Here is a 12,500-nt window from a genome sequence, read left to right on the forward strand (position 1 = left end):
GTGTGTGTGTGTGTGTGTTTATGCGTGTATGTGTGTATGGTGTGTGTGTGTGTGTGTGTGTGTGTGTGTGTGTGTGTGTGTGTGTGTGTGTGTGTGTGTGTGTGTGTGTGTGTGTGTGTGTGTGTGTGTGTTTATTGCACACACATACACACATATGTACATATGTATGTGTGTGATTGTAAACACACACACACACACACGTGGTATATGTGTGTGTACTTATGTGTGTCTCTTTAGGTGGTGTTTAAAAGGGCAGGAGAGAGGCATCGGTGAACTTGTAATACCATTTAATGTGAGCCATTGAGAACTATAATACACAAGGAAAGTTTGTCATAAGAGTTGTTCATTAGAAGTGTTATAAGTGAATGAGATGTGACAATTGCTCATTATAAGTGTTATAAGTGAATGAGAAGTAACACTTGGTCATTATAAGTGATACCATTATTTGTGATCGAGTAGGTACTCAAAGTAAAGATAGTGTAATCAAAATCCACCATCTTTCATTATTACCCCCTTTTTTTGACTTCCTGGGATTACAGAACCTGATGTAATTTTTCATAAAGAGAACTGCAATGAAGATATAATTCACGGTTTCCCGGGTTCAAAAAATATATATTATATCTTATTGGCAATGAAACGGCGCCCGCACACAGACTCACTCGTGCACGCGCTCCGCTGTTCGATCCCTTTGTGTCGTTGGTGAAACTTCGGGAAAGGAGATTAAAGTCATTTACGCTGCAAGGGACACGATCCTCATTTTTGTCTGGGGGTTTATATATATATATATATATATATATATATATATATATATATATATATATATATATATATATATATATATATATATATGTGTGTGTGTGTGTGTGTGTGTGTGTGTGTGTGTGTGTGTGTGTGTGTGTGTGTGTGTGTGTGTGTGTGTGTGTGTGTGTGTATATATATATTTTGTTTTCTTTTTTTCATTATTACGTGGTTATTATCTGGAATGTGACGTAATTTCATTGCCGTTGACTCGAAATGAAAAAAATTAGCAGCCTGAAAGTAACAGTTGCGAGAGAAATGTCATGTATGATGAAAAATGGGAATAAAATGCAGTATTTTCCAGTTCCAGGTTTGTTTCGTATTATTTACATCCCTTATGTCTCTTCTCCCTTTTATCAGCGTTATTATTGTTGTTTTTATTCACATCATTACTGTCACTGTTGGTACAAAAACCCACAATACAAAAACAAGATGTATCGAAAAAGAGACTACACTTTTCAGAACTGTTGTCTCATTTTTATTAAATCTAGATTTTGCATTGTGGGATTTTTCTACCATAGTATCAACACGGAAGAGTGTTTTACCATTCACTGTTGCTACTAATTAGGGAGGATGATGTCACAGGAGGCATATGCCCCCCCTCCAGTTGCATAAGGTTGTCTCATACTCTCTATTAAAGTATATAAATAAATAAATAAAAATAAATGAATAAATAAATATAGCAGTATCCCTGGTATTAAATGGATAATTGAATGACTGAATCACCATCACGAAACAAATAGCTATTTTGCAGTTAATTAGTATGACAATATTGAGTGTTATGTACACGGTTTTGATTTGTCTTCGTCGTCTCCCAATGTGAAGTCAATTTAACTAAAGATATAGACAACTCAGAGGCTTCCATGCTCAAACACTTGATTAAAAACATCGAGACCTAAATCTGCTGTCTGTGAATTTTCATTGAGCAAAAGTAACAGCCCAGTAAACAACAAATACGCGTCATTGCTTCCTTATATCTATAAAAAAAAATCCAAGTTGATTGACAAGATGAGATAATCAGTGACTATGGTGAATACTTTGGTTTGCATAAGTTCTTCCATAAGTCGACGTGTGGTCAGCAGTAGTGGGGTTACTTTTTAAAGGTATTCATTGGAGCTAAAGCAGCTGGTACTCAGATGCCACAGGCTATGAACCACTGGCACTCTCTGAAATAAACAACAGAGGTACCGAAGTGATTCTGCACAGAATGCGCCTAGGTTACCACTGTGCATGGCAGATTATACAAACCATAGAACGTGAAGAGAGGTGTTGTATGCATTGCGGCGAGCCGAACGCCACACTGGTACATTATTTGGAGAATTGCGTGCACACGCAATTCCTAAGACAAACCCCACAGAACACAGCCGTCGTGCTGGTAAAGAGATTATGCGAGATGCTTACACCACGGCTACAGGAGCGCCTGCTGGCAATCCCACCGCCACGGTAAGCTCCGAGTGTCAGACCAACAAATGAGACAACCATAAAAAGCTGACACAGGCCGGGCCATAAGTGAAAGGCCCGGGTGAAGCCAGAACTTCGCAAATCTCAAGCAAGCAAACAAGCAATGCAGCTAAAGATGAGGCTTGAGTGAGAATGAATGTCTTCTCTAATACATATGTAATTAACTGATTTCGAAAATATTGGTATATAATGGAAACCTACTTAAATACATCTCCTGTATAGTGAAGACATTCATTCGTAATTATACATCTTTATTATACTGTTGTTAATTAATAACAGCTTCATCCAAGTCTGACTTTGTTTAATGTTAAACTGGTTAATGAAACTTCCTTTGTAAATCGAAGATATAGTAATGAAAAAAGTATGCCATTTCTTCTTTTTTTCAGTGAATGTTATTTACAGAAAGAAAGGGAAATGAGTGAGTGATGAACGGAGGGAAAGTGAGAAAGAGAAAGAGGAAGAAAAAGAACGAAACAAATAGGAACGATTATACCGAGAAAATTGATACAGACTAAATTTCCAATCATCCTAAATCACCGGCGGATCCAGAAAAAGTCAAGGGACGTGTCGCTCTCCTCACTTTCGCTCACGGCTTGATTACTCTCTCTCTCTCTCTCTCTCTCTCTCTCTCCTCTCTCTCTCTCTCTCTCTCTCTCTCTCTCTCTCTCTCTCTCTCTCTCTCTCTCTTCTCACATACACACACACACATACACACATACATACACACACACACACACACACACACACACACACACACACACGCACACGCACACGCACACAGTAATAATAATAATAATAATAATAATAATAATAACAATAATAATAATAACAATAATAATAATAATAATAATAATATAACTTTACATGCGAAAATGTTCAAAATGGTGGCGGGTTCTATGCTAAGCAATTCCTCTTTTTCTTCCGATATAATAGTGAGTCTCTGTCCCGTGTACTGCAGTCTCCTCTAACACCGTTTTCCTTTCGTCTCTCTCTCTCTCTCTTTCTCTCTCTCACCATCACCCCCCTCCTCTCCCCAAGACTACAGGAAGCGACCCGAGATGCCATTGTTCAGACTGCGCTCCGAGAGAAATCTGTGACCGATTTCTCACACAAAGGATTATCGGGAAAATCGACAGACAAACCACCAGAAATATTGGCCATGTTGTCTTCGAGGCGCGACCAGACATTAGTTCCGTCTCGACAGGGCACTGTGTGGGAGGTGATGCGTTGAATAGTATATTATCAGCGACCTCAGGAGCTCTCGTGTCAGTCCGCATCTGTCTGTCTTTAGCGAGGTTTGTCCTGGCCTCTTCCTCTGCCGCCGCCCAGATCAGACACGTGTTGTTCTTGTAGACAGACAGATACTTAGGAAGTACCTTGGCGTATTTCTTCAAGATAGATACTCATGAAGTAGCTTGACGTCTATCATCAAGATAGATACTCAAGAAGTATCTTGACGTATATTTTCAAGATAGACAGATACTCAAGGAAATTCCCCAGATATACTCTAGAGGAATCTTTCATTAATCAGCATACTATATATATATTTTTTTATCTATTTATTTATTTATTTTAGAATTGGTTATAGATTTCGCGGGAGAGCTAATTACAGCCGAACAGACATGGGACTTATTTATATGTTATTATTATTATTATTTATAATCATCTCAGTTTAAGTACATAATCATAGCTTCTTCATACAGGCTCCACACCTAAGAATATTAAAGAAAAACGAGTGAGAGAGAGAAAAAAAAATAGAAATTGAAAAACGATTGCAATTGATATTCTGTCTACAGAAGGCACCAAGAGCGTATATCGTTTTCCAAAAGTCAAGATATTTGTCATCATGTGGCACGCGCTCTTGGTCACAGTGCTGGTAAGTGAACTGTGTTGTTAGTGTCATGTTTACTATATATATATATATTATATATATTTATATATATATATTATATATATAGTATGATATATATAATATATATATATATATATATATATATATATATATATATATATATATATATATATATATATATATATATATATATATATATATTAATATATATATATGTGTGTGTGTGTGTTGTGTGTGTGTGTGTGTGTGGTGTGTGTGTGTGTGTGTGTGTGTGTGTGTGCGCGCCTGCGTGCGTATACGTGCGTGCGAGCGTGCATGCGTGTGTGTGTGTATGATTCATACATATTATATACTAGAGTAATATATATATATATATTATATATATATATATATATGTTGTATATTATATATATTATATACATATATTATATATATGCATTATATATATATATATATATATATATATATATTATATATATATATATATATATATATATATATATATATATCACCCCTCCCTCAGGCAAGCGTGAACGTCCTCAGATGTTGCAGCGCCCCGTACCATATCCAGGTACGTGAACACTCCAAATGTTTTATTATTGTTGTTATTATTATTATCATTGCTGTTGTTGTTGTTGCTGTGTTATTATTATACTATTATTATTTTATTATATTATTATTCATTATATTATTCCGTTATTATTATTATTATTATTATTATTATTATTATTATCATTAGTATTATTGCTGTTAATATTATCATTATTATTATTGTTATTATCATCATTATTATCTCCATTATCATTAATATTATTATTGTAATCGTTATTACTATAGAAATTATTATAATTATTATCATTGTTACTGCTATTATCATTCTGTATATCATTACTGTTAGCTTCATTATTATTATTACAACACCAACTGTTTCTGCAACAAAATACATACACCTTTAGCATTAAAGCCTATGCCTATGCTGTGGAATTGAAAGAGAGATAGATAAAAAAAGCAGATAGTAGACTATAGCGACCAATAAATAAATGAACAGATAAATAAAGTGAGGGATAATTCGTGAAACTATAGACATAGGAAGCCTAATTTTTCATCTGTGTGTGTGTGTGTGTGTGTGTGTGTGTGTGTGTAGATAGATAGATAGATATCGATATATATAGATATATATGTGCATGTATGTATGTATGTTTGCTTATTTATATGTGTGTATGCGTGCGTGCGTTGAATGTGTCTTGCATACACGTTAAAACATACTTATGATTACCCCACTCATTTCCGCAGATTGGCTTGAATCTGGGCACAAGTTATGCAGACGATGCCAAGCAGACTTGCTTGTCTCCTGAGAAGCAGATCTTGAGGAACTTCTATGTTGACTATTTTCACTCGCCAAGTTCCTGCAAAGCGCCCGATGGAACCACAGTGCACGTGTTCAAGAGCAAGCAGCATGGCAGTGGATCTTACGGGGGGAGTCAATCCTCTATGTGCGCTAGGCTACCTGGGATCTGCCAGATGATGCAACAACACCGGTAGGTTGGTTAATGGTTAGAACAAATATACGTGTTAGACGTCTAACGTCCTATTAACACTATGATATAGTATTAAGAAGGGAAAGAAATGCATTAATGATTAGGGGAAGGTGTGCAAGATGTTTGAGGCAGCATAGGTGAGGGTTATCTTTTGAACAGATAAATTAAATGTTATAAGCGAATGGATATATTAGATTATATAGACATGTATGTGATGTTAGTTTTTTTTAATAGATTGTTTTTTTTTGTAACGCCTTTTCTTTAATGCTAAACACTTACTTCCTTACTACTCAGACAATACACTAAATATTACCGAAAAATATACCCACTGACTGATGACTTGAAATCTCCCACACGACCTTCTTACAAAACCAAAAGAAACTGAAGATGTAAATGCTTTTGCTTTCCGACACAGAGCACGTGGGATTCTAGACGATGGATGGGATATGATGTCGACTTTGAGAGACAGTTTAAGCCATCTGTTTACGCTTATGAGAGGGCAATTCTCCACACCTTCATTTCAACCACTGGATGTAAGTGATAACTTCTGTTTCATGGCTATCTTGTTAATTTTTTTATTTATTCATTTTTTTATACCAACAATCATAGTTTTTTCTTCTATATTTTGTACCATTAATATCACATATACATATTAAATGTGAACAACAGTTCAAAATCATTAGTTAATATCTATCAAGAAAATCATAAAGTTTATTGTCATACTTCGTACCATCCATCGTATTCTCCAATTAGATAATAAATATTACAATAATTTAGTTCAAGATTATAAAGAATATCCCGAAAAACGAAGAAATGATCGATGGACGTCCTTTTCAAAATCGAAAAGTAACCACTGAATGTATTCCTAAAAACAGAGCTATATCATGTCTTCCTTAAATCCTAAAAACGTAACGTAACGTAACCTTAAAACCGGTAAGTAACCAAGTTGTGTCTTCTTCAAAACCGAGAAGTAACTAATTCGTGTTTTCTTTAAAAACAAGAAAAGTAACCAGTTAGGTCATCTTTAAAACCGAGAAGGAAGCGATGTATGTATATAAAAAAGCCAGTTAATACCTCCCTAAAATCTGAGAAAAGTAAGCATTTTATCTTTTTTTAAAACCGAAAAAGAATAACCGATTCATATCTCCCTTAAAACCAAGGAGTGACTAATTTATATCTCCCTTAAAACCAAGAAATAACCAAATTATATCTCCCTATAAGTGACCAATTTTTATGCCTTCCTTAAAACTGCAGGTCCTGAGTTCATCGGTGCCACGCCAATATCCAAAGGCAGACGATCGAATTACTACTGACTGTCGCGACGAGTATGTATTATAGTGTTTGGCGAATTTGGTTTATATTTTCAAGCAGGTGTATTGTGTATATGCGTACGTGTGTGTGTGTGTGTGTGTGTGTGTGTGTGTGTGTGTGTGTGTGTGTGTGTGTGTGTGTGTGTGTGTGTGTGTGTGTGTGTGTGTGTGTGTGTGTGTGTGTGTGTGCGCGCGCGCGCGCGAGCGCATATATTTTGATGTTTGTTTTCGTGTATTTGTAAAAGGTTGCACTCTTCAATCGTCTATAGAAAACGTACAAAATAATTATGGCTATATATCTTTATTGCTCTTATACTCTACTTATTATTGTCACTACAAGAACATATTGTTTTTTCTGTAACTGTGAAAATCCCAACTTTGATAATCATATTTCACCCAAAGCCATATCTGCTTATCATCAAATTCCTCCCTTTGATTTCAGATTTAAATTGACATGTATCAATAACGTTTTTTTTTTCTTAATTGCAAGCCTCATAATTCTAAACCATAAAAGTGAGGTGTCGGTTTAATTACTCTTTAGATACACAATATATGGTGTTTCTAGGTATATGTTTGATTTTCTTTTAAATACACGTAACACACGGTCCCTCAACAGTTGTGGAGACTACAGTGTACCCGTGTGTGAAGGTATAGAGGACGTGGCCTTCCCTGTGTTAGGCTGGTCAGCTATTAACAACCATTCAGTCGTCATTTTGCAAGAATTTCCCGTCCTTCTCCAGCCTGTCTTCTTTAGGAAATGCAAGTAGGTATATGAGCCTATACTAAATAAAAGTACGTACTGAGGAAGACAATCCATGTTTGGGTTACGTTTAGAAACAGCCGGGTATATGCGAGTCCTGTAACAGGGAAGTAGGGTATAGAGGTAGCATTCCTCATAGAAGCAAATTGAAATATGATATAGCCATTCGTTTAACTTTTTATTAAAAAAAAAAAAAAAAAAAAGTATATATATATATATATATATATATATATATATATATATATATATATATATATATATATATATATATATATACTTTAAACATGTGCTTTAAAAAGGTCACTTTTCTGTAGGAGTTCGCAGTCCCAGGTTGTCCATGGAAGGTGCGTTCAAGAGTACCTGCCAAGTAAAGTTTTTCGTGAAGCCCACATACCCTGGAAGCCTCTATTGCCCAAGACTTCGTGATGGTGGAATCTGGCTGTCAAGTGGCTGTGGACCTCCACCACAGACAGTGGAAAGGCCTTCCTGCACCGGACGACTCACAGCCAAAGATCGAAAGAAAAGATGTAGTAGAAATATCGCGGCAGAGTGATAGGCAGTTGTTTTAGGGAAAAAAAAGGATGAAATGCTGAGAGACTGGGTTGGTAATTGGAAATGTGATTATTTAATATCAGTCTTAAATTTCGGATTATCTATATCTGACCTATCTATTACGAAATCTGTAAGCAAATAAAACACAAATAAGTGTATTTAATTACAAAATCAATAAGTAAATAAAAGACAAATATGCGTATTTAAGTCGGATATTGATAAAGATAATGGAATGTTTAAAACTAGCATGAAAAAGGCGAATTAAAGAGCATTTAACCCTATGTTAGTAGGTACAATTATCTGGGGAATTTGCTGTTTGTAGCATCATTCACAGAAATAGAGAGCATTTACACACACACACACACACACACACACACACACACACACACACACACACACACACCACACACACACATACACACACACACTTTTAATATGCTAGAACCTAATGCTTGAAGATCCTTGGTTAGGTTAAAAAAAAATACATTTTGAAAATTAATTATAAGCAAAATTAATCAAAATATTGCTAATCAATGTGATTCAGTCAGTTTTGCACTGTCTCGTAGATTATCAGAATTTAGTTTCCTTTTAATGTTATTAGATTAATAGCTTTTCACTTTAGTTAATAATGATCACATCTATGATACCAGAGTAACTGTAGACAGTAATGGAAAAAAATATATCATATCTGGATGCAGTGTTATTATCGTCTACTTTATTATTGTTATTTTATTATTAGTATTATTAGTATCATTGTTATTATTACTATTATTTTAATTGTTGTTTTTGTTAATGCCAGTATTTGTTTGGTTGTTTTAATATGTCGTTACCTGTTATTATTCTTATTCTTATTGATAAGATTGTTATTAGAAGTAATAGCACTGTTCTGAGTAGTAGTTATAGTATTGTTATTGATATTAATAACTCCTAATAATCGAAAGCAAATACATTATCATTATCATCAGCAGCATCTTTACACCTTTAAAACCAGCACTGTAAAAGGGATATCCGAATCGAAAATAGGAAAACGAAATAGCGAAAACAATAATGATTATTATAATAGTGATACCAATTACAAGGAATTTACCGTAGGACTCAAGGGGTGGTATTCACGAAAGTTTTAAACCCCGAAATCTGTTTTGAAAAGATAGCATGGTCAACATGTCTTGGAAATTATTATTTATAGTGATAAGAAACTGTATGTTGTCTCTCTTGTTTGCAAATGAGTGTTTATATATATATATATATATATATATATATATATATATATATATATATATAATATGTATGTATGTATATATATGAGTGTGTGTGTGTGTGTGTGTGCGCTCGCGTGCACACACGCACATATATGGATATATGTATGTATACGTTTGACTTTATATTAGAGACTTTTCGCAAGATAATCCTGCGCTTGGGAGCATGTAATGAAAATGTCTTAAGCATTCTGAAGACAATTATCATTATTTATTTGATATAATTATATATATATATATATTTTTTTTTTTTTTTTTTGGGGGGGGGGGGGGTCGGGGGTAGGATTCTCTTCAAAAGAAAAAAAAATCTAAAGTCATCATTCTTTTATTATCTTTACATGAGTATTTGCACGTTAAAAATAATACATCTCTATTTACAATCTACATTATTTCCTTCAAGTTAACCCTACCAAAGCACAAATGACAGTGAATTACCAGGTGCCTAATTATCTACTGCCAAGCACTCAAGGTGGGGAAGTGACCATTAAACTAGACAGCAAAAGCACGCGGTTTTATGCCTCACTGAGTACTTGTCAACTCCTAACGGACAAATGCGGCTCACTTGTGCCTCCCCGAGTATTGCAAAGTATTGCAAATCTATTTCTGATTCTTGTCATTTCAACGTAAACTAATCATATCGTTTCTGTGCTGGAAAGCCTTACGTTTCTCGCTTAGAACAAGAAAGGTAAGGAGGGACGAATTTTGAGCACCCGTTTTCGCACCAGTTAACCGGAACAGTTTTTAAATTTCACGTTTATGAATGGTTACGTGTTTTCTTGGCCAGTGGCGCTTATCACAATAAGTTTCCGGATTTTGTATTTTACAGATAGCACCATAATCATCATTTTTTTTTTTTAATAAGATTTTTATACACCAATTAGCTCTATTCTATCTTAATTACCTCTTTGTCTTTCTACATCTTTCTATGATATGAAAATTGTTACATTTCAAAATATAATCTTTTTGTCATTCATTTATTTACTATCTTGTTCCTTTGCGATTCTATCCCTTCAGAAAAAAGTTTCTTCATAAGTTACTGACAAAAAAATGCTCTTCGTCTTTGATCCCAAAGTATTAAAAACCTATTTTGTTATTCCTCCTCTTTCTTCAAAACTTGCTTCTGAATACACGAGGACAACCAACAATAAAACTCTAACCCAAGAGCTGAAGCGGGTAGATAAAGTGGGGGTGATAAACACGATGAGAAAGAGGAAGAAATGAAGACTGAATGGTGGGAGAGAGCGAATGCGAAAGACATGGCAAAAATCCTTGAATAACTGGATGTTCCTGAGGCGGGAAAAAGGGCAGTGAGGAGACGTGAGTATAGTATGAGAGGACTAACAGTATCGATAATTATGAGAGATTTCAGTACGAGTTTGAAATGTAAATGCAAAGGGAGTGTAGTGTTTGCCCCTTTGAATATCTATGAAGGCACTTATTACGTAACTGATGCGCTGGACATTATCAGTTTGCATAGGGGGTTTCATATATATATGTATAATGTACACCGTCACAGTGCAGTCATGTGTGAATATATACATTTTGGTGTGTGTGAATATGTTTATGTGTATAAATGTATTCCCATTTTCTTTGAGTCTATTCCCGTTTTCTGTCCGTAAACACTAACGCTACTTTGCCGTATGCGTGTGTGATTGGTTGGCAAATAAGGAATTTAAAAAAATAATAAAATAATAATAATGATAAATACTGAGAGGATCGCTGACTCGCATATTACAAAGGTATTAGATCTGAGCAGTGATTCATTTAGGAAGTATAGAGGATCGCTGACTCACTTATTCCAAAAGTATTAAATCTGAGCAGTGATTCATTTAGGAAGTATAGCGAGAAACCAGAACAAAGTATCGACATAGCTGCCTGAGTCATGCGGATTTAACGGTAAAAGGGGAAAAATCTGACCCGATCTGGTATTTGGCCATGTATGATTCAAACCTGGTTTTGTCTTCCTTAACGAAAGTTCGGTCATTGATATCCGCTGAATGATATCGATTTATTTGCTATTTTAATGCTATCTTGAAAAAGGAACTTAGAAAATATGTTTGCCTGTTGTATAGAATCCAAGAAACTCAAATTTCAATATACACATAATCCTTATGGATTACAGCTTTTTAAAAATATAATTTTCAAGGATATATTTTTTTTTTCAGAAAGCTGTTGAAATGTCAACGAATTTGCTTTTAATCGTTGAGTACAACCACTGGCATGCTTGACTCCCTTTAGAACGAAGAAAACTAGAAACAAAACAACGTTATCTGTTTGCTCAATATTTAGTCATCGCGTGGTAAGGCCATCAGCAAGGTTGCTTTGGTTCTCGAAAACTAGCCGTCACGTTACCTGGTATGTGACGTCACGCGGCTGAATGTGACGTGTGAGAGAGAGAGAGAGAGAGAGAGAGAGAGAGAGAGAGAGAGAGAGAGAGAGAGAGAGAGAGAGAGAGAGAGAGAGAGAGAGAGAGTGTGTGTGTGTGTGTGTGTGTGTGTGTGTGTGTGTGTGTGTGTGTGCGTGCGGACGTGCGCGCGTCTACCGTGGCATGCAGAAAAGTGTCCTTGGTGTATGACACAGCAACAAGCCCTCTGTCCGTGCGCACGGCAATATCAAACAAATCACAATCAATAACACCATCCTGAATCACTAACACTGGACTCCCCAAAGTCAAGCAAAAGACTATCACGCATGTCACGCCATCAATCGCAATCGTGGGTTTGATCCTCCGTCTGGAGAATCGTGGTCAGGTTGGGCAGGATGTCAGGGAGCTGCGTCACGTTGTTGATGGTGAAGGTGGGCTGGATTTCCTTCGCCGGGTCTTTGTTCTTGCTGTTGATCCAAACCGTCGCTGCCAGGCCGGCGTTCAGGCCTCCAAGGATGTCGGTCTCCAGTTTGTCGCCGACCATAATGCATTCAGAGGGTCTCACCTGCGAAAAGAAATGCCGGTGGTTGATGGTGGTGGTGGTGAGA

The 12,500-nt window shown here is 35.8% G+C and overlaps 1 protein-coding gene across 1 annotated transcript in view; it reads right to left on the reverse strand.

Annotated features, from left to right (window-relative positions):
* Positions 1–9,836: 9,836 nt before the first annotated feature.
* The window catches only part of LOC119568252 (neurochondrin homolog), a 26,207-nt gene continuing 23,543 nt past the window's right edge, over positions 9,837–12,500 (reverse strand). The window contains exon 8 of the mRNA XM_037916709.1: positions 9,837–12,457. Coding sequence (XP_037772637.1) covers positions 12,230–12,457 — 228 coding nt within the window. The 3' untranslated portion in view covers positions 9,837–12,229. The remainder of the gene's footprint in view (positions 12,458–12,500) is intronic.

The sequence above is a fragment of the Penaeus monodon genome, chromosome 43 (genome assembly GCF_015228065.2).
Source record: "Penaeus monodon isolate SGIC_2016 chromosome 43, NSTDA_Pmon_1, whole genome shotgun sequence".
Classification (NCBI taxonomy): domain Eukaryota; kingdom Metazoa; phylum Arthropoda; class Malacostraca; order Decapoda; family Penaeidae; genus Penaeus; species Penaeus monodon.